At 44.1% G+C, this 23,547-nt stretch overlaps 1 protein-coding gene across 2 annotated transcripts in view; it reads left to right on the top strand.

Annotated features, from left to right (window-relative positions):
* The window catches only part of GDNF (glial cell derived neurotrophic factor), a 25,598-nt gene extending 12,088 nt beyond the window's left edge, over positions 1-13,510 (top strand). For both annotated transcript variants that reach the window (XM_006919493.3, XM_006919494.3), the window contains exon 3: positions 10,391-13,510. In XM_006919493.3, the coding sequence (XP_006919555.1) occupies positions 10,391-10,875 (485 nt within the window). In that variant the 3' untranslated portion in view covers positions 10,876-13,510. The remainder of the gene's footprint in view (positions 1-10,390) is intronic.
* The last annotated feature ends 10,037 nt before the right edge of the window (positions 13,511-23,547 follow it).

The raw sequence follows: 23,547 nt of genomic DNA, 5'->3' as shown, positions 1-23,547 counted from the left end.
AACAAGGACATTGACATATAACCAACATTCAGTTATCAGTTTCAAGAAATTTCATTGAGATGATCCTGTTATCCGTTGATATGCCATATTCAGATTTCCCCAATCATGGCAATAATGTCCTTTATAGCTTTTTTTCTTAATCAAGGATCCCAAATTACATTTGATTGTCATGTCTCCTTATCCTCCTTTCCTCTAGAATAGCTCCCAAGCCTTTTTTTCCTATGACACTGACATTTTTGAAAAGTTCAAGCTATCTTGCCTGCTGTTTTGCAGACTGCCCTTCAGTTTGGGTTTATGTGATTATTTTCATGTGATTAGATTCAGGTAAACATCCTCTGAATACTAAGTTCATGATGATATGTCCTCACATCAGGAGCCACTGATACCAGTTTGTCCCAAGGAGCCATGCATGCCTCAATTGTCGTTACCTGACACCTTCAGGTGTTTATCCCCTGGACAGTGCCTCACAGTAAAACGAGTGAGATGGGTGAGAAGTACACCCCTCTCAGGTAGCGGGGTGATTGGGAATGGAGACCCGGCCGCAGGAGTGTTCGTAAGCAGACCAGTTTTAGGAAGCAGCACATATGGAAGTTGAGGATGTGAAAATTGATTCTCTTAAAAATACCTGTAAGCTCTGGAGAAAGTCTTTACGTGCCTCAGTCTGAAGCTACTGACCTTTGCCATAATGTTCATGGGCTATAGAATAAATTGAAGTTTGTGTGGTTAATTTTCGGGCATTTTTAGGAACGCAAAAGACACAAGTACAAACTCCTAAGACAGGCCTTCTTCTGCCCACAGACCACATTGCCAGAGACTGCAGGCCCTCTTCTATGTGGAATGGCTGGACTAACAAAGGACCCATATCTGCATCCCCTTTGGGGTAATCTTGCCTTGTCTAGAGCTGGTAGCGTGGACCTTCATGCTGCTGCCCTCTATGTAGACATTGCTGAAGAATTATCACAAACATGACAACCATATGGACTTACTTTAGACACTGTTTGTTAAACGTTTTCAGGCACTGAGTTGAAAACTTTTCTCTCATTATGGTGAAGGTGTGACTGTCCCCATTTGAAGGGGAAAGTGGGGGTCCATATGGTTAAGCAACTTAGCCAGACTCTGGACCCAGGGCAGCTTGAGGCCACACTTGCTCTTGTGTCCATGCCAAAGAATCACTTCCTGCTAGCCCAAGACTCTTCTGGCTATGACAGAAAGTCAGCAAGGAGAAAAGTCAGGCTTTGGGGTTCTGTAGTGGCCATTGTTTTTGAGTGATACTTATAGCTGAGTACCTGAAAGTCTGAGATTCCAACAAATTTATTCACCGGGTGGGGGCGGGGTGGAAAGTCCTTCTTCACAGCTGACCACAGAATCTATCGAACAGGCTCAAACGATAGAGAACACTTTTCTTTCGCCCCCTCTTTATGTTTTCTTTTCATCTTTTCTTAGTCCCTCCTCCTCTTGCCCAAGCCCCTCAGGCCTTTTACCACTGCTCAGCTGGTCCCCTGGGAAGGGCTGAGGGAGGGCAAATGCAGAATCCCACGGGATTCTGGGGCCTCTCGGGCTGCAGGCATGGCTTTGTGGGAATAAGAAGCAAAGGTATCTGCTTCCAGGTTCCACTGGGGTTTCCTTCAAAAACGACTTGCTTCTGATAACACCACCAAGATTATTTTCCTAAGTGTCTTTTTGTGCACTTGATTTTATTGGTGACTTTCTCACCCTTCCCCATTAAATTTTTATAAGGGCAGTGGCAGAGCTCATGGTGTGCACTCCTTAGCATGAGGTGTTTATTGCTGACTGAGAGTGCTTTTAGCTCACACCAGGTGTGCACAGATTAGCTAAAAAGTGGAACCCTGTTGGGAGAAAAGCAGGAGAAAAGGCATTAAAAGCAGAAGAAAAGACACTTTTCCCCCAGGAGAACTATGCTCTATTACTGTAAAATTATTAACATAACTATAATAAAAGTATAGACCACATAGGTGGAAATCAGAACAGGGTAATTAGAATCTGAGTAACAGAATGAATACAGCCTTCGTCTCCCCGAGTGAGGTTTTTTTTGGCTATTTGTATTCATGGAGTAATTTCCATTACACTTATAACAAGTTTTCTTAGTTAAGTTGTAGGATAAAAATTCAAGATATATGTGTGCAATATTGGTCAAAATAGGTAGAGATGGGAAATAAAATGGCATTTTGGTGGACAAAGTGGCTGTTAAAAGTATACCCAAGCCCCTTTTTCTATATTCTGAAATGGTTTCCATTCTGACTGCTCTTTTTCTTCTGCTTTGAGAGGATCCAGAAATGCTTTTTTAAAACAACAAAACACTGGTGTATTTACGACGCAAATACTTTTCAAATAAACCCATGTCATGCCTTTTTGTCAACAAACCACTGGTCGTGGAGATACTGCACTGGTCGCTCTGGCAGTGGGCACAATGACTTAGGACACTGTCTCAGCTGGCGATTATTCTTAGGACAATCGATTCTGGAGACCCCTCTTGAAGTTAACTCAAGAGTAGCTTAGGACCAGGACAGTCTGTCTCATGCGAGATGAATACTCTGTCCAAAATAGGAAAGTGAGGATAGTCATTACATAATGTGAGATGCATGACATTCCAGTGCTTAATGGCCTATGGGCTTTTTTTCTAATTAGTTCAAATAAATGGCAAAATTAACACTTTTAAATAGCAGCAGATGACAAAACTTTGTAAAATTTTTCAGAGACATGGAACATTCTCATGGACTAACTAACACTACACATAAGAACAAGGGTCAATCGCTTCCGAGACAAACTGTGGGGCTCTCACGATCTATTTGGTAGCAGTTATAATGGATGAGTCTAACCTTAGAATCATGAACTGGGTATGACCTAAACATACTTGAAGCAGCAAAAACAGAAATGATTAAAATAGAGATTTTATGAAAATGACAAGTTAGTGTTTGATTTGGGGCTACCAGAGACTGAAGGATTATAGCATGTTGTCATAGGATGTCCACTCAGAGGTTATTGGCTCCATCTCTCCCTTTACAAATGGAGACCGAAGTGTAAGGATGCCTCCCACTAGAACCTGAGTTTTGAGACTCAAATACAAGGCCCTTTCTGCACATGCTTTCACCTCCCCTAAATAGTGCTTAGGAAGATGACTTGATGAGCTGAGAGACACTGGATGGTGATTATTTCAAACGTAACATCCAAGAGATAAAATGGAAGGCTAAGAACTGCTAGAAACTACGATACCTCCTGTGAGGTTTTATGGGGGCCTGTGATGGTGGTGGCTGAGTGGAATGCTGCAGGGGCCTCAGCCGAAGTGGCCCCCTCCCTGACAGAGGTGACTGAGAGCGAATGGCTGGCATCACTTTCCCACCGAGACTGAAACTGTCCACATCTTAGGGTTTTTAGCTCTGGGAAGGGCCCCAGAGAGGGTCTGGTTGACCTCAGAAGGGTTAAGTGACTAGTCCAAGGTCATGAGGCTGGGCAGGGACTGACCCTGCACTGGAATCCCAGGCTGTGTCCTCTCCAGCTCTGCAGCAAGAGCCTCATCAGTTGGTGCCAGAGTGCCTTTGAGGAGCTTCCGGAGACGGGGCCTCTCTGTCTGAATCCGCCACCGCCCTTGGCTGCTGGTTTTCCGGTTTTAACTGGGAAAATGCCAGGTCTGCCTGAGAGTGATATGCAAGAACCAGGACATGGGAGAGATGCCCCTGAAAGCCATGGCTTTTCCCTTTTTGGAGACTATTTACTGTATACCGTGGCCCATGGCAGCCTAATTTTAGAGTCTACTTGAAGTACTTCAGTTTCTACTGAATTTTCCAACAGAAGTATATTTCTCACTTCCTGTTCTGAATTTGGTATAAGTGTGTGCAGGAGAAATCAGCATATCTCGTGTTTGTTCCAGACTAAATTCCCACAGGCCTCGAGACTTGAAAGCTGCATGGTCGTTGAATTTTTACTTAAAAACAATAGGTGGCACGGAGCACTGGAGTCAGTCTGAGTTTTGAAACCAAACCAACTCAGCCTACATTTACAAGCCATGTAGCCTTGGGTCTTGATCTTCACCAAACTCAGTTTCCTGATGTGTAAAGTGGACATAATATGTGGGCCCCACTTTAGCCTCGCAAGGGTGTTGCTAGATTTAAAGTTAATGTTGTGTGAAAGTCGCATCTGTCCCCCCTTTATATTGGTAATATTTTTAAGTGCGTTAAGGAAGCTGTTATGTAAAATATAGAATGATGAAATTTTGTGACATATAGAACTATAAAGGTAAGACTCCTTCGTGTAGTTCTTATATTTAATAATAGTAAAAGAAAATCATGTTTGTTTGTTTGTTCGTGTAGTTCTTATATTTAATAATAGTAAAAGAAAATCATGTTTGCACCTTATTGAAAAGTAAAAATAATTCTAAAGAATGACATCGGTTGGTAATTTTCTTGAGAGGTTATATTAATCTTAGAATGATCTTTTCATGTAAACACGCATGTGCGTGTATACGTGTGTGGGGGGGAGATGGGGAGAAAAGAACTTCCGTTTTTCATGTACTTGGTCTAAAGAGCTATTTGTACTTTACCGGGGTACAGGTAGGCAAAGAACATCGAATTAAATGTCCCCACCCAAGGGGGTTTTTTACTTGCCTCCTGTATGCAGACAGCCTTTCAGGGGAAGCTCTCCACGTGAAGATGGGGTGCGTAGCACCTCGGCAGCCCCAGGCACAGCATACCCAGAGTATCGCCCACCCCAAAACAGAGCACTCCCTGGAGTGCGGGCATTCAGGCACTGGTTCCAGATGTGCCTCTCACCTGTGTGGCCTTGGCTTAGGTAATAGCTCAGCCCTCTAGACCTCAGCATGTTAACCCTTTCCCTTACAATACACAGAAGCTGAATATTTACAGGGAAACGCAGAGGCTGGTCCTCCCCAGAGCAAGACACACCTGGGCCTTCTCTCTGTGGCCCCGGTGTCCTTGGGGCTGGCTCTGGCCTGGAAGATGGCTCCTCTAAGAGAGGGCCACGTGGATACTAGAGTCCAGCCCCATCTTCTTCCCTGGACCCCTCGGAGCCTCAGAGACCTTCCTTCTGTCCTCAGAGCCCACTTCCACTCAGGGTAAGGCGTGATCTCCTCCCCGCTTTGTCGATAACCTTGCCTCCCTCTCGGGCCCAAGGATTAAAAACAGGCTGAAGGGCAGCTTAGCACTTCCAGCCTGGCTGGGGTGAGGAGGGGGACAACCCAATACGAGTATAAAATGACCCCTTTGATTAAAATATAGTTAACCTGTACTGTTTTTAAAAGAAATCTAACATTTAGGAGAACACTCTATTCAGTGGATGCCAGCATAACCAAGACAATGTTTTGAATTACGTACCTTTTAGTTTGACTATTACAGGGAGTATTCTGAGGCATCATAGCTGCTTCTATAAAAGCTCAATTAACTTTACAAAATATTCAATACCCCAGGCCTTCATTCCAGGGGCGACTTATTTTTTCCCCATAATCAGGGGAGCAAAGCCTCTGCAGTGAACGGTTTGTTCCCGAATTTGTGCCCCAGCACAAGGTTTCATTTGTTTAAACAGCACTGTTTATACAAAGGGCACATCAAAGTTAAAATATTTTAAATAGAATGATGCCAAAAATATTTGGTTGCACACTGAAGGGTGACTTAAATGCATCTGGACATTTTGATTTTCAAAAACTTTAGGTTTTAAATGAACGTGTTTTCCAAGATCGCTCCTCCAAGTAGGTCTGGGAAATGAGCAAGTGTTTGACCATTTTTTTTTTTTAAATGATGCTCCTCTTTTGTGGTTTGCAAGTGTTTTACTATCAAAGTTAATACTAACGAGGTCCGCTTGTATAGCTGACATCCTGCCAAGTCTTTTATAGGATGAAGAAGAAAGTGATATGACATTAAGTCTTCATTTAGGGAACTAATCCAAACCCAAACGCCTTTCTTTCTTTCTCGGCTCGGTGAACTTCTGGAAGACTAAGGTAGCTGTGGGTTTCTTGGTTCGTCACGGGAGTTTACTTGCCCGGGCCAAGTCCGAGGCCTCTGCAGAATTGTTAAGGACGGGCTCACTGAGGTGCATGGCTCCTGATGCCCCCAAATGGCTAGTGTTGATAACTGAGACCTCTCTGTGAATGAACTCAGCATCAGGACACCCAGAATGAGGAATTTAGTTGAAGAGACAGGACTATTTGCTCTGTAGTGTGGAAAATATAATGTTGCCTTTTTCTGGTTTCCAAAATTTATATCCATGTAAAACTTTTAGCATAAATATCTTTTTACTCTGTTTTTCAAGAAAGAAAAGAAAGAGGAAGAGGAGAAACCTTCAGCTAAATGAGAAACACGGATGGCCTGAACCTGGGTCTTAAATAAATATGTTCATATTAACAAGAAGGGATGAGGGAGTTTTTTTTCATCGAAAGGAGAAGTTCTCATTAGCTACAACTTTCAGTTTAATACATCAAACATTTACTATTTCCTGGATGCCAGGAAGCCTTTTAATTCAGGAGTAATGATCTGTTCGCTGCCTAATCCAAAGGCCTAAGTGGTTGGTGCATTCACACTGCCACACGCATCACCCTGAAAAGGCCAGCTAGAATTTGAAATAAAGAAAAGGAGACTAAACATTCTCATAATGAGGTATAACTGTGTCCTAAACATTATTTACTAAAAATTTATTTGCTATTATTCTGAAATTTAAATTTAAGTGTTCTGTATTTTATCTGGCAAGCAAAACCGGTGAACAAAGCCATGCAGTCAAAATGTCTTAAAAAGGAGGGAAAATGTTCTTCAGGAACTTTGAAAGCATCTGGCAGGAAATAAGAACATTATAAATGCTGATTCAAATCATTATTATAACCCTGGTCACATAAAATTATATAATTTATCATGTTATATAAATTAATGAGTCTCTAAACCAGTGTAGTTGAACTTTTGTAGCTCAAATGTTTTCCCATTAGTATATGTTTAAATTTTAGTAACGTTTCATTCTCATCTCTTATTAATCTTCAGTTGATTCTTAATCAATTTTAACTCTCTATGTTCTCAAGGTTTTAGGTTAATAATCTATTCAGGAGTTCTTAAATGGCTCCAAGGACTGCATCATGTGAGTCCTTTTGTAAAACAAAGAGTCTTTTTTGGAATTTGAAGACTTTTTTTGATTTTTATTTAATCACTTCTAATATGTCAGTTTTTGAAGTTCACATTTCTGCACAAGTATAGATTTTTGAAAACCGAGCACACCTAATTTCCTCTTTTATGGCTTTTTTGGAATTTGAAGACTTTTTTTGTATTTTGATTAATCACTTCTAATATGTCAGTTTTTGAAGTTCACATTTCTGCACAAGTATAGATTTTTGAAAACCGAGCACACCTAATTTCCTCTTTTATGGCTTATTGTTGAAAAAATTACAAATAGCATAAGCAGCAAACTTTTCAAAATAAGTAGTTCTTTAAATCAGAGTGTTTTAAAATTTTTGTTTTTTTAAGGAAAAAAAAAGAGAATTTCTTAAGGAAGTCCAATTAGAAAGTGGTTCAGAGGAAATGACAAATTCAGAACGCTCTCTCACTCTTTCAGTCCTCCTTGGGAAAATGTTACTCCCAGGGAGCATGAGCCCTTTCCGAACACTCAGGATGAAGTGGGCATCAAAAAGCTAACACTTTAAAGCTGCAGGAAGCCAGCCTGGGGAGGGTAAGTTAGCTTGGAGATGATTATTCAACTCTGGGGGTGGGGGAAGGCAGCGTGGAATGACTGTGCCATTCGGGGCTTCTCAGCTTCCTGTGTGATGTGGGCTATTTATTTTGGAGCCTTACATTTCATAATGGTGTGGTTCATAGCTGAAGTCCAAGTGTCCCCTTGAAAAACTGACTCTTTATACCCGCCTCTTAGTGTGACTTAATTCATTCAAAAATTATTGAGGGCCTCCAGGGACCAGATCCTATTTTAAACACTTGAGATCCATTGGTGAACAAGCCAAGCAAAGGCCTCTGCCTCCTGGAGTTCACATTCTATCAGAAAAGACAGACAATAAATCACGAACATGAATAAATTATACCATGTGTTAGAAGGTAGTAAGTATTATGATGGGGAGAGAAGAGCAGGGCAGGAGGGTCTGGGTTTGGGTTGGGGGAGGAATTGCATTTTAAACAGGGAGGTCAGGATGGGACTTGTTGTGGAGACATTTGAGCAAAGACTTGAAGGGAATGTGGGAAATGAGCCACTGGGTGCACCTGCTGAGTTCCTGCTTCTGTCTTACCTGTGGTTCTCAACCCACAAGGATTTGCCCTCAGGGGACATCTGGCAGTGTCTGGAGGCACTTTAGTTGGTCACTACTGGGATGGGGGCGGGGTACTACTGGCATGTCTTGGGTAGAGGCCAGGGATACAACACACAGGACAGCGTCTCGCAACAGAGAATGACCCAGCCCCAAATGTCTACAGCACTGAGGCTGAGAAACCCTGTGTCTGAGGAACAGTGAGGAGGCCAGGGAAGCTGGAGGGATGCAGTGAGGGGAAGAGACATAGAAGATGAGGTAGCAAAGGTTTGAGGAGAGGCGGTAGGCAGGTCAGGTAGGGCCTCAGGCCCTTGTGGACTTTGGCTTTTCCTCTAAGAGAAGCGGGGAGCTGTTGGAGGGTTTGGAGCAGAGGGGCAACATGAGCTGCATTAAAAATTTTAAGAATGTCATTCTGGCTGTTGAGTGGAAAATAGGTTTAAGGAGGGTAAGGCTGGCATGAGAGAGTTCAGGGGTTGTCGTGGTTATCCAGGCAAGAGCTGGTGGAGCTCGGACCATGGTGGGAGCAGCTTCATGGCTTCCGTGCAGCAAAGCATAGCATCCAACGCCACATTTTAGATATCGGGCAACAAGATGCTCTGGGGATTCACACGATCCCCACTCTATTTATTACTATATATCATATATTTGATATGTATTATCTATCAATCGATCTATAGATGAATCGATTATCAATTGATAAATGATAGATGAGAGAGAGAGAGGTGGTCAAGTCACCTTAGCTGTATTTTGTTTTGCACAATAGGATACGTGATACCTGTTTTAACAATCAGTTCATGACAAAACAATTTGTTGTGGGTTAAGCATAATGTAATCCTTCTCTGCTTTAACATGGTTTTGGCAAAAACCATTCACTCTTGCTAATAACTCTTTTGTGGTCTATTTCTTTAAGCCACATATAACCCTAAACATACTAAATTACCTGGAAATGGGATGAGGGGAGCATAAAAGGTCTAGTACCTAATAAAGGCATTTGAATTGCCTTCCTCTTTTAGAACTGTATTAAGTTGTTCAAATAGTTAATCTTCTCTTGCTTGATCAGCCAAAGCAAATGCTGAAACAAAGCAGAAAACACCAAGAGAAATCTCATTCCTTCCCAAAGGCCTCAAATATCTTAGCAACACTGCCTCGTCATTCCTCCATGTGATGTCCCTAAAGTGTATGTCCTGCTCTCGTCCTGCTCACAGCCAAAGACAGCAGGAACCTGCAGCAGAGGCTGGACCACACCATGGGGTCAGACTCCATTTGTCCACAAAGAGCATCTCATTCCACTTGCTGCTATGACACACTTCGGTGTCATCATACAGTATTACCATATTTTTTAATGCTATTCCAAGGAAGTGGCAAATTAGTCTCTTTGTTAGTGAAAAGCATGCTGTTTTTCAGTTTCTTAATGTTTTTTTAAGAAGGTTTTAAAATATGGTTGAGTTCATGAGCTTTTCCTTTGTTCTATCAAAATGGTTTTTGTCCCACTTGGCCAAGAGGTGTTAAGTTGGGATGGATTTCAGGGAAGAGAACTTAGTCTTTCGAATGAAAGTAGCAATGTTGGAAGACTTCTCAATTTGAGATAATCCTTTTTTCAGGATTTCCCAAATATGGCCCATGGATCACCTACACCAGAATTCCTCCAGGGCGTGTTAAAAATACAGATTTGTTGAACTCCTCCCCACACCTATGCCTAGAGTAATCTGCATTTCACCAAGCTCATTCTCAACACAGTCATGTTTGCAAACCACTACTCTACGCTATGTTATTAGACAAGAAAAATGGCCTTTGAGGATCAGTCTGCTCGCAGCAACCTCAGTACAGACTTGTAAAAATGGCAGATGATATTCGAATGAAAACTACACTTCTAAAGATTTGTTTTCAACAAAGAAATGTATCACCCTCCATGTTAGTCCCCTCTTTCAACTGAATAATTTTCCTTCTGTGGAGTCCTGGAGGGTGCATTTTAGCCTCTCTTCTTAGGGAGTTACAGGGGCCCCTTAGCTCGACAGGCCAATAGTTTCACTGCGGGTCCATCACGACTGACTTGAGGAGGCACTTTGGTCTGGAAGATGATTTGAAATGATCACTGTTGTTGTCTCACGTGACCTTTTCTGTTTTCTTGTTGAATAGCAAATATGCCAGAGGATTATCCTGATCAGTTCGATGACGTCATGGATTTTATTCAAGCTACCATTAAAAGACTGAAAAGGTCGCCAGACAAACAAATGGCAGTGCTCCCCAGAAGAGAGCGGAACCGGCAGGCCACAGCCGCCAACCCGGAGGGTTCCAGAAGGAAAGGTTGGCGAGGCCAGAGGGGCAAAAATCGGGGTTGCGTCCTAACGGCCGTCCATTTGAATGTCACTGACTTGGGTTTGGGCTACGAAACCAAGGAGGAACTGATTTTTCGGTACTGCAGTGGCTCCTGCGACGCCGCCGAGACAATGTACGACAAAATATTAAAAAACTTATCCAAAAATAGAAGGCTGGTGAGTGACAAAGTAGGGCAGGCCTGTTGCAGACCCATTGCCTTCGACGACGACCTGTCGTTTTTAGATGATAACCTGGTTTACCATATTCTAAGAAAGCATTCCGCTAAAAGGTGTGGATGTATCTGACTCGGCTCCAGAGACCGCTGTGTATTGAATTCCTGCTACAGTGCAAAGAAAGGGACCAAGGTTCCCAGGAAATGTTTGCCCAGAATGGAAGATGAGGACCAAGGATGCAGAGGAGGAAGAGGCGGAAGAGAGAGGAGGAAGGCAGCTGTTGTGGGAGCCTGGTAAAGGGAGATCCAGCTACAGAAAACTGGACAGGAGAGAGAGAAAGCAGCCGTCTGGATTCTCCTCCGCGGCGGCTGATGCCACCAGAAGCTCAGGGCCGGTGTCCCTGGTTGGGTGTTGCCACTGTTTCATCTGATACAGTCCACCGTCACCGGTCATGGGCGCAGATGCGGATGCACTAGAAACCAAACCAGTGTATCTCCTGTGGTTTGTTTTCACATGTCTGGAGACACCAGGGAAATGTAATCCTGGTGTCATTCCTTGTCATTATGTTTTACTGCTGAAAGCAAGAAGTTTATTTTTCTGTCACTCAGTGGAGACATACCCCGGAAAGGAGGGGCGGGGGGGAGGGCGGAAAAGCAAAGACACAAGAGATGGTAACCTTTGAATTTGAAAGTTAAGGCCTGAGGTTTACTATAGCCAGTGAGCTGTGAAAGGCTGGTGACTGATTCTTAACATGGTATGTGGGGTGGGAAGAAGTTGGCTAGGAACCAAAAAGGCTGTCCTCAGGACTAAAATCCAACCTGAAGGTATTTGCTTTACGTCCTTGGAAACAGGAAACCAGTTGTGGTTTTCGGCAGCATTCACGTAGGAGAGTGAGGGGGTTAGGCCCCCCGCTCACTGGGGCAGGAGGCCCACAGCCTGTCAGTTTACAGGGAGACAGATGTTACATACACCCCCGCTCCGTTTATGCATGGTCACCAGTGACCAGAGAAGCTACTCGATGCAATGCATCTGTTTCAGATACAGAAATATAGAGAAGATATTTATTGAGATTTAAGTTATTGTTATTTATTACCGTTCACTAATGAGTTTCTCTTTTCTCCCCTTATTTATTAAAGTTTCTTTTCAAAGGTGCCAAAGTATATGTGCTCACAAAATCTAAAGAAAGGTGATAAAGGAAATTTTAATTGGGAACAAGGGTCCATGCTTTTCAAAGTATTAAAATGTTTTTTGCTAGGTAAAAATCACTTACTTTACCTTTTTAAGAAAAGCTCTCATTAATGTCCCCAGTTTCTGCATCTTCACTATTTTTTCTATTTTTACAAAAAAAAAAAAAATGTGTCAAAAGGAACTTTCCCGACAGGCCCCCTTTTCGGAAGCAGTGTGCAGACACCGTTGGCACTTGGTTTTATTTCTTCGTTGCTCCATCTCTGAACAGAAATGCCATATGCTCCATTTTCTGTTGTATTTAAGCTCTTATTCCCCTCTGCATATATCTATCTATGATATGCATAACCATATATATGAAAGGTTAAATTCCTTTTAGTAGGTAGTCCTGGAGTTTATGTTGACCTAAAAGTAAAAATCCCGTCAGGTAGCCAGGGTTTCACCCTGAGCAGAGACCCTTCCTCCATCCTTCTGCCCACCGTTCCCGAGGAATGGGCTGTGCCCACTGCGGCCAAGGTGTGCACTGCCGGCCTTCCGGAAGTGGGGTCTGCTGGTTGCCGTAAAAGCCTGTTGGCTGTCGTCTTAGAGCTATAGTTGTTGTCCCTATATACCCCATCCCTCCCTGTGAAGAAAGTGGCCCAGAAGGGTAGACGAGGAAGACGTGTCTGTCCCAGCCACACGCCAAGGCTTGAGTGTGCTACCTCTAAGATGAACGTCTTGAAAGGGGAGAAAGTGAGGATGGGAACAACCACCTCACATGTGCCCCAGACTGTGGATTTGCCTGGCAGCCGACCCATGCGCAATGCACAGGGACCTATAATAGAACTCGTTGCACGTTTCATAAAAGGGATTTTTATCAAGGAGATTATCTATCACTACCTTAGTGGCTATTAACCCAAGAATATAACAGGTTTAGCAATTCAGTGACCTTACTGGCCTCCCTCAAATAATCATGTTAATTTTACAAAGTAACCAAGAGGCAGCAGTTACCAGATATCCCTTCCCTCCAGCCCCAAAAGACCCAAGTTCTCCATCATTCTACCCCTTTCTGTCCTTTCTGCTCCCCTTGCACAATTCAAACAGAGAAAGAGGTCCTCTCTCCCACTCTCCTGGGGCCAGAGGGTGGACCTTGCTGTTCAGAAGAGTGACAGACCCAGCAGTCTGGTCATTCATGAAGCACAATTTGAAGATCGTCTGTCTGATTCAGACAGCCCTGGAAAGTTTGGTGGCTGGTGTCCACAGGTGTCAACTCAGCCATCCCCAGCTCTCCACGGAGAGTCCCTGCCCAGAGGGGCTGTAAGATTCAGTGGGTGTTGACAACTTGTTCTCAGCACCACCTATACACCATAAGCAGGTTTTAACTGAAACAAATCTCTCCACCAAATCCACAAAAGGGTAAAGTTTGTGATTTTTCTTTATCGTTGCGATACCACCTGATCCAGTAAGGAGTACACTTCTTTGGAAGTTCCAACTTCTCTGATCCGTCTCAGTCGTTTGTGTTACTCAACCAAAGTTCTCTACAGACTTTATTTTTGTACAATATCATTTTGTAACTTTTTACAAATAAAAACTCATTTCTATTGCTCCCTGTACTTCTATACTTCCCCACGTGCCTGGGGACCACAGCTGGGTCAGGCAGCCATCCACGAGCATTTGTTACCAGTCGAGCCCTAGATTAGAAGGCTGTCCCCTTCACCATCACACAGCCCACTGGTTGGTCAGTGGCCTTGCCTGTCAACTCTCCACAACCAATCACTACCCAGGTGGGGGAAAAACTGCAAAGTCATTCTTCATTTATCTTCACAAATACTTATGGCATTGCCTACACTTGAACACGTCAGGCACTGTTTAAGGCACTAGCCATGCAAAAGCGGCCAAAACAAAAATCTCCACCTTCGTGGATTGGGTATTTTATTTGAGTGGAGATAGACAATATTCAAAAAGTAAAAAATATGTAGTGATCCAAATGATAATAACTGCTATAAAAAAATCCAAACATGATATAATAAAAACTAACGGGGAGCCTGCTTTAATTAGAGGTGACATTGAGGCAGGACTTAAGAAATAGATAGTGCCAACAAATAAGGAGCATCCTGGCAAACCCAGAGGCAGGCAAATACTTGGATGCAGCCACCACTTTGCACAACTCTGGGTGATGCCATTCACGTCGGTTCTATGTGGCAATGCAGCAGAATCCCTGGAATTGTGCAAATGGTGGCCTTGAGCTTAGTATATTCTGATGGCAAGAAAAACACACCGAAGGGAGGAAATGCCACTGCCCTGGGCTGGGGGAAGAGAGCATGCTTCCTCCTCAGATGACACACACCTCGTGCTATGTCACAGGTGGCCTTGTGACTATTAAAAGGTGGCCTTGTGTGGTGTTTTAGACCCAAAACAAAACCCTGACGCTCTTAAGACTCTTCAAAGTGGCCGCCGGCCTAGGCTTTGCAGCAGACAGCACTCGGTGCAGCACCACACTTTGCCCGAAACGCCCTTCCTTCCTGACGCCCGCCAGCTCCCTGCACTGAGACTTGATGGAGCCTCTGGTACCCACTGTGGGGTAGGGCATTTAGGGTTCTTCTGCCAGGCCAGCGCCGAGGCCAGCCACACTTCCTCTAAGCCAAATTCTGGTAGGAAGTTAGTGACTTGAAGAGGGCATGCAAAGACTGTAAAACTCTTGCTTACTTCCGCTCCTGTTTTAGACCCATTTCCCCAAAGTGTGTTTCCAGGATGACTAACAGGGTAAGAAGCGCTTCAAAAAAAGGAGGAGGGGGTGATTCTCTGATCAAATAAGTTTGGAAAGCATCGAGTTAAACAACATCATACAGTTTTTTAAAGTTTAAAAGGGACATGAAGCCTTTATCAAACTAGCGAACGTTGTGACAGTCCAGCTGGGGTGTAACGTGCAGAATTCCAGATGGATGGGACCATGAAACCGCCTGCGGTTTTGCTTGCTGAAAACCCTCACCAGGCTCAAACTTCAGAACCGCCAGTACTTTGGCTGGTCCACAGTCCAGAGGGATTGAGTGGCCCTCGTTGTGGTCCCCAGAAGGAACGTTGCCTCCACTGGGCTCCTGGCCCTGACTTCCTTGCTACAGGGAATGGCGTGAGAGCACTGATCAGGAGCCCGCACTCCAGGCGCTGAAGGTCTCGTGTGGCTACGCCCATGAGATCATCTCAGGCTGGTTTACTCCCATGTGGCCACCACTGGTTGAAGTAAAGGTTTAAAAGAACTTTTGAAAGAACAAATCCACCCCAAGGTAAAGGTGGAAAGTCAGAATTTTCTGAACCTAAGTCTCAAAAACAGAAAGCTACCTCCTACCCCGCCTTCACATGCAGGGTCCTGCTTGGGCCATAGCTGATTTGCTGTCTGACCCCAGAATCATAGGGCAGAGGGAGCCAGAGACCTCATACTGTTCCCCTTTGTTTCTCAGAACGGTGGCAGGGAGGGAATGTAGGTATAAGCCACCAGCCTCAGGCTGTCTTCCATCAGATAACAAAACGTCTCATCCCAAAGCGTTATCTTGAGACATAGCTTTGTAAACAGAAGAGCTCCGGTAATCCCACGCAAGAGTTAACTCAACCTTTGTCTCATCCTGGATGAAATTAAAACCTAATGCTACCAAGTCATCCCTGAAAATAACTAGATAGTGAGGGGAAATAAAGGGAAAGCACCCATTTACTCACATGTGACAACCTAGGCATTGCCCGTGGCAGGTGAGGGTCACTATGATGGGAATGTAGACTGACAGCGGGGGTGTGGTGACAGGTGCACAGAGCGCGCTAGAATGCCTCAGCGAGCAGCAGGTGGGAAGAAAACCTGAAAGGAAAACGAGTCCGGGACAGCTACAGAGTTGGAGTGCCAGATCATCTGAATTTCAGATAAACATGCATAATTTCTTAGAATAACTCTGTCTCATGCAAGATTTGAGCCATGCAATATGTGGGACAGACTTCTACTAAAATGATTACTTGCTGTTTATCTGAAGTGCAACTAGGCATTCTGCATTTTAATCTGCTAAATCTGGCAAGAGAGAGTGATATTCGAGCTGGGCCTTGGGTATGAAGCAGGAATCTGTCAGGTGGACGGGGACAAAAGGTGGGGGTGGGATGAGGGACAGACGTTCTAGGCGGAAGGAACAGTGTGACCCAAAAAGACTAAAGGGCACTGTGTGTCCCAGGAGCCGTGGGCAGGATGGTGGGTTCAGGCACAGCACATACCTTGTGTAGGGGCCACGAGATTGTCAGAGGTCCAAAAAAATGTTTTAATGTTAATATTTTTAAAATCAAAAAAAAAATTAAATATAAAAAGAGTATGTAATAACAAATCCAGCCCGGATTACAATCCTCTTTCTATGCCAACACAGTCACATTATTTTTAATATTTTTTATAGAGAAAGGGCCCACAAAAGCGACAATGTCTAGAATCCACAAAAGTCAGAATGCAGCCACCGTGCACTGCTGACAACAAACTCTCCACGTCCTCCAGTTGCCGTTAGTTTCCTTCTAGTTTTCCCATTCTCGCCCAATCACTAAATCCAACCTCCTTAAAAAAAAAAAAAAATCTTCTTCTCACCCTTCAAGTTAGTTCCTCTTCTCAAGATATTTACATTTACTTCCTACTTAGGGCAACAAATCTAAGGCAGGCCAGTAACATTCCAAGACTCATTCACGGTCTTTGAGAAAGGACAACATCTAGCAGATGACCCAGAGCAGACGGGGAGGTGACGATATCGGGGAGAACAGGTCAGACGGAAGGCAGATGGCGAGGGAGGGAGAGAGAGGACCCGAGAATCTGGGAAATCGAAGACGCAGCAGAGCTGGCGATGAAGTGCAAGGAGGAGGTTTTTAAACATGCGGAGTACACTAATTTGGGAAATTCTTTAAAGTGGTATATGTGGGGGATTTTAACCCACTTCTTGCTGCATGCCTATCCCTTATTCATTCAATTAATTTTTGAGCATCTATGTCCTACCAGGGGAGGATATAAAGATAAAACAATGTAAAGATAAAGCCCACACGTGAAGGGCTCCCAGATTAGAGGGACAGAAATAGATTAAAATACACGCGATGAAGGCAGGAATAAAGTATGTTATGGGAGCTTTGAGGAGGGACAAAAATTCCAGCTGAGGCTGGAGGGCAGAGAAAGGTATCAAAGACAGCTTCCTGGAGGTGGCTGCCTGCATGGATTATTAGATGAGCAGGAATTTCCCAGATCAGAGCTGGGAAAAGAGAGGGCATTACAAGCAGAAGGGACTCTGAGAGCTAAGCCAGCAAGACTAGAAACATCCTGGTGTGAGGTTAAGGGAAGGTGGAGCAAGGCCAGAGCTTTGGAAAGCAGGACCAATGAGCTTCCCCGGGCAGGAGAGGAAGGGAAGCAGCAAGGCCAGCGATAGTGGGACCGATGCAGGACAGGGAGCTCTTGCTCCGCCCGGCTCCAGCTCAGTGGCCCCTTGGGGAGAAGATTGCTTTCGATTGTCACATCTGATCTCTCTCTTTCAGACCCTCTGCTACCCCAAACAGTTCTCTCAAATCCCATTCTCTCAAGGCCTCGTCTGCACTGTTTTCATGCTCCATGACAGGCCTGTCCCGGAGACATCTACTTTGCACAGGGGACTCAAGAGGACTGAAAAGGCCCCCGGATCAGCATTTCCCAAACTGCCGAGTTCAACACTAGGAAGGTATTTATGGAGGAAAGGATTCCTTGATTTCAAAAATGGGGAAATGCCGCACATTTTTGGTCCCTTCTCAGGGAAAGACAATACACATTCACATATTTAAAAAGGCCCTGAGAAGGCCTACAGAGGAAAAACCTGTTTAATTTTATTTAACCCAGTAGCTCACATTCTTATTTGACCAAGGAGCGTCTGTTCACATCTAATAGAAGTGTTCTGTTGGACACGACCTGGAGAATATCATTTTAGAACCAAAGGAATAAATCTCTAATGGAAGAATTTCAGACAGCAGGAGGTAAGTTATTTCTGGGCAGGGGGATCTCTCTAGTCCACCATCAGTATAAGGCACCCTCAGCCTGAAGGACCTGACAAATGGTCACCACATTTTCTTACATGCATCAGTTGGACTAGTCCAGTGAGCAGCCAAACTCAGCCATGTTCTCATTTCTCCCTGAGCTTGAGCTGAGGTAACCAACCTTCCTCCCCTGTCCTCATTCTCCACCCATACCTTACCCTAACCCCACCTGGCTGACCCTGCCATATTTTATAATAGTTAGGCTGGAAGACACTCCAAAGTGTTTTAATCCATGCCACACATACAGAGAAATAAGCCACTGTGGTCATCACTAGTTCTGTTCATTAAATAATTATAGATCCCTTCCACTCCTGGCCACGTGGTAAGATTACAGATTTGGGTTCCCTTCTGGTTGACTGAGGCAAGTGACTGGACAAAGAGCATGAGCAGATGTGACATGTGTTTCTTTTGAGCCTGACATTTAATTGCCATTGCAAGACCCTCAAGAATCTCTTTCTTTTCCTATAAGACAGCAACCAGCAATGTTCAAGATGGTGACTATTCTGTCAATTTGGAGTGACTACAGTGAACAGAGCCGCTCTGCCAAACCACGACAGACATGGGATGGTGAATGAAAAATAACTCTTTGTTATTTGAGCCACCGAGATCTGGAGATTGTTTGTTACTGTAGCGTATCTTAGCCTCTCCTGACAGATACAAGCTTTTACTACGATGAGGCATGTTACGGGCCATGAAGAGAAAGAGAGCAGTCAGCAGAGTTAGGGAGAGTAGCAAGCATAAAGGCTCAAGGGGATGGGAGAGTGGTAGGAAATAAAGTTGAAGAGGTAACCCCTGGTCGGATCACGTAGCATCTCGGGGGTCATGATAAGGATTTAGGATTTTATTCAGTAACAGGCAGGAAGCCATCCAAGGTTTTAGGAAGAGGGGTGACAGGATCTGGCTTGTGATTTCAAAGGATTGTTCTAGAGGCTTTGTTGAGTCCAGACTGTAGAGGGGCAGAAGAAGAAGCAGGGAGACCGGACAGGCCTCTGCAGTGATCCACATGAGTGATGGTGGTGACTTGGACCAGGGATAGCAATGGCGGCGCTGACAGGATGTGCTCAGAGACGGGACTTGAGGAGGGTAAGAGAGAAAGAGCTGTGAAGCTGTAAAGCCAAAGCAGTGGCATCTCTGTGAAGGCCGCGATGTCCGTGTCTCATCCTGGACTTTCCCTGCTGGGAAGATCACTGAGTGAGAAGAGAGACGCTCCCTCCTGACGCCCTAACTCTGGGTAAGGCAGGAGCCAGTGCAGGGGCGGGGATCTGAGGGAGTCTGCCAGGCCCCGAGGTCTGGAATGCCATTTAAATGCATGCGTGCCAGGCCACTTGGCTCACGTTCAGGATGAATCTGCCACTGCTCCCTCTGACAATGTTTAGCATGAAATAAAAAGTATGGCTTTCAAATGATACCACGAGGAAGATTCTTGAGCAAATATGGCCAAAGCCTCTCTGCAGAATGTTCTCAGAGGCTGGGATTCCATCCACCTCCAGCCTCCTTTTTCCATCTGGTCCTTCCTAGCCCCACTCTGAGTTTCAGCCGCACAATTGCATTGGCCTCCTCACAGGCCCACCACCTCCCCACCCTTCCCCTCCAGCTCTGCTCACTGCTGCCAAAGTCATCTTCCTTACATTATTTCCCTACTCAAAATCCCTCTCTACCTTCTTGCTGCCAGTCAAATCCCTCAGACTGCCAGTGAGAGCCTCCCTAGTTTCAAACGAATCTTTTCTCTGGTTTTGTTTTTGTCGCCCAAATATTTCCTTTTAATCTAACTTCCGCTATGCATGAAATACAGAATTTCTAAATATACATTGAGCTTTTTACACTTTTCATGGCTGGACACTTGCCTAAGGCTTTCTCTCTGCCAGGAACAATGTCCCTCATCTCTTAAATGCTCCAAATCCTCCCTAGATGATATTCAACACCCACTTCCCTGTGGTCCTACAGATAAACTCTTCATGTGTGAATCAGGCTGATGGCATGGGCCCCTTTTCTTGTGGATAACTATGCACTGATCTTATGTTCTCTGTTAGGTTAAGGGACTCTTGAGTGCAAGGGCCACGTCTGGCTCATCTTTAAATCCTGAAGAGTCCTGAGTACATGCCCTCACATGTAGCAGATGCTCAAAAAGCGTCTGTGTTTGTCAGGACTTTGGGTTACAGGTAACAGAAACTCGACTTAAGCTGCTTTAAACAGTGTAAGGGAATTGATTGGCTCATGCAACTGCAAAATCCCGGGGTAGATCCGGCTTCATAAAAAGCTAGGTCCAGGTGGTGGACTGACATCATGAAGCATCGCCTCCTCTCACTTTACTGTGTCACTGTCTTCCATGTGTTGGCCTTGTTCTCAGAGTATATTTCCCCACACAGTGGCAAAGATGTTTGGTGGAAGCTACAGGTTTAGAACCCACTCCCGTAGAAACCCAGTAGGAAGAATGAGTTTCTTATTTGATAATTCCACCAAGGATCTTGGAGGAGATTCTGATTAGCCAACTAGAGCTAGATGCTGTCTACGGCCATGCCACCCTGAACAAGCCCGATCCCGTCTGATCTCAGAAGCAAAGCAGGGCTGTGCCTGTCTACGGCCATGCCACAGACCACCTAGGAAGACCAGGTGCTGTAGGCGTAAAAAAATTAAAAAATAAGGGATTGTAAGTTGACAAGGTCCTTGCAATCTCTGAGGTCAACCAAAGGTTGCCTCGCCTAAAATAAATAAATAAACAAATTAATTAATTAATTAATTTAATTAAAAGAGCCAGAATAAGAACACAGGAGGTGAGTTTCTGCAAAGGAAATTTGGGTGACCTAAAGAAAGGATGAGGGATTATGAACTGGCAAAAATGAGAGACGTCTATGATAGAATCATTTTCTGTAATGGCACATTCTAACAAAACTATTCGGCACCTCTTTTTTCATATCGATTTGGCAACCATCTGCTCAAAGACATTAATGTTCCCATCTCGGTTTGCATGTCTGGCCATAACGATGAGTTTACACAACAATTCAAACAGAACAGCAGGAAGGTGGGGGGGGTGGGGCACCAGTTAGGGCAGAACTGAGAGAGACATAAGAATTAGCACTTCAATTTTTTTTTTTTTTTTGCAAAAATGGTAATATTGGATGGATGGATGAATAGGTGGGTGGATGGATGGATGGATGGATGGATGGATGGATGGATGGATGGATGGATGGAGAGATGATGAAGTATTTTATTTATTTCATTGTATCATTAATCAGATTAAAACCCTGTTATAGTGAGCTCCATTAGAAAAACAGTTCAAAGGAGGTTCAATTAATAGAAACCCCTACTGCAGTGGTTTAAACAGGGGCTTACTTATCTCACCCAATTGAGCGTTTATGAATACATACATGGTGTGTGCCATAGGAATAATTTTTGCAGGCAGATCCACCAATGGATGTTAAAATTCATAGGCATATATTTGAGGAGAAAAGGATATTTGCATAATCTCAAAGTATGTCTCTCAAGATATTTAGTTATAAAGTGGAAAATAGTGACCTTACAGTGGAGAAACTCAGCAGATATCACCTTAATCAAGCTGTCAAAGCTAAGATGACCAGTAATAGACATATTGATATCATGTTCCCAGATATAATGATGCAAAGAGAAGAGCATGCTATCACTCCTGGGTTATTTTTGCCAAAAAATACAAAACCTCAACCTAGCTTTAAGAAAACAGCATATTCAAATTGAAGGGCCTTCTTCAAAATAACTTGACACTGTTCAAAAGTGTCAAGTATGGGAGAGACAGGAAAAGACAGAGAATTGTTCCTAGATCAGACTAAGGAGACATGACAGCTCAATAAAGGTGGGATCTTAGATTGGCTCCTGGAACAAGAAAAGACCATTAGTGGGAAAACCAAGGAAATCTCTCTCAATAAAGTCTGTAGTGTAGTTAATGGTAATATACTAAGGTTAATTTCCTGGTTTTGATCATTTACGTGGTTATGGAAGATGTTAGCATTAGGGGAAGCTGGGTGAAGGGTATATGGGAGCTCTTCTCTTATTATTTTGACAACTTTTCTTTCTAAAATTATTTCAAAATTTAATGTAAAAAAGAAAACCATTGTGTTGTATCTTAGTTAACTTATAAACCAGTTACCGCCTCAGTGCAAAGGTCCATAGGATTTAGTGCCCAAATGACAGGTATAGACAAATGATCTTAGAGTTTCGTGGAAAGAGGGAGCGGTGTGGCCTCGATACTATGGATGTCTCTAGGACGGTCTTCAGGCAAGCCATGTGGCTTCGGCTGGACCTTGAAAGCATGGGCCAAGGGGTAAAAAGACTTCCATAGAGGACCCAGGCCAGGCAAAGATACAGAAGTGTGAATGAATGAACAAGGCATGTTCTGAAGGCTGTCCAAACTTCTTCCCAGGCAAAGAAAGGAACTGTGGGCTCTGATTTGGTCTAGCATTCTGGAATCTCAATCTTGATGTAGAAGTGGAGAGGTCATGGGACATGAAAAATTGAGAAATAAAGGCAGCATCTCAAGAGAAATCAGTTATGGAAGAATAAGTACGAGACTAATTTCTGTGTTCAAAAGACACAAAAATAAGAATAAAGTCTGAAACTAAAAGCCAGAGCACACATGTCAGGAGAGAGCTTCTAAAAGGCACAAAGCTGATTTAGATCAGGATATCCTGGAGTGGATGTTTATTTGGAGAAGCAATGAGATATGATATGGGCTCAGCTAAGGAGTTGCGCTCATCTCAGCCCCAAGTCAACCAGACCCCCTCGACTTCAACGTGCATACAAAACACCCAGGAATCTTGTTCTAATGCAGATTCTGCTTCAGTAGGTCTAGGATGGAGTCTGAGAGTCTGCATTTCTAACAAGCCGCCAGGTGATGTCAGTGCTGCTGGTCCTCAAACCACGATTTGCATAGCAAGATGCAGACCACTGGAGATGCCTGAGCAGAGGAAAGACACAGTGAAGACAATAGTTTAAGAATACTGGGAATATGTTCAACAAGGCTGTGCTGGTTCTGAATATTTTCCTGGCCTTAGTGAGAGAATATAGTCATAAGCAGAGTTCAGTCTGAAAGCTGAAGAATTTATCTGAAAAGCTTTATCAGGCATTAGCAGCAGTTTGAAGAGCAAAGGGTATCTGCCCTCTGGAAAAATAAAATCCAGAAGTAAAGCTGCAACGCATCTGTAACACTGACTGTTTCAACAAGCCCGTTGAGCGCAGCTCTGAAACACAGTCAGATGGCCCAGGGCCTCCCAGGAGCAGCAGAGACCCAGTCGAGTGAAGATTCCCTAATCACAACCTCACCGCCACCAACGCCTTTGGCCTGGTCTGTTTGTGCGGTTAAGGCCCAGTGAGTCGAGCTTTTCCCCGTTCTTTTCTCCTGTCATCACATATCAAATCTCCTTTAAGTCCCCTCATCAATTCAAACATCCCGTTATCCAAGAAAAGGCTTTCCAAGCTTCCCACAAAAACGCACTACCGCATGCAAAACACAAGAGCTGAGAGGAAAGAATAAAAAGAGTTGATCCTTTGACCTTGCTTAGGCGCTAATTCAATCCTCTTCTAGGGGATGGATATGAGTACTTTCTGTCCCCACCAGACAAC

Source organism: Pteropus alecto, unplaced genomic scaffold (genome assembly GCF_000325575.1).
Source record: "Pteropus alecto unplaced genomic scaffold, ASM32557v1 scaffold338, whole genome shotgun sequence".
Lineage (NCBI taxonomy): Eukaryota > Metazoa > Chordata > Mammalia > Chiroptera > Pteropodidae > Pteropus > Pteropus alecto.
Note: the sequence above shows the minus strand (reverse complement) of the source record. Positions and strands in the feature narration are given on the sequence as shown.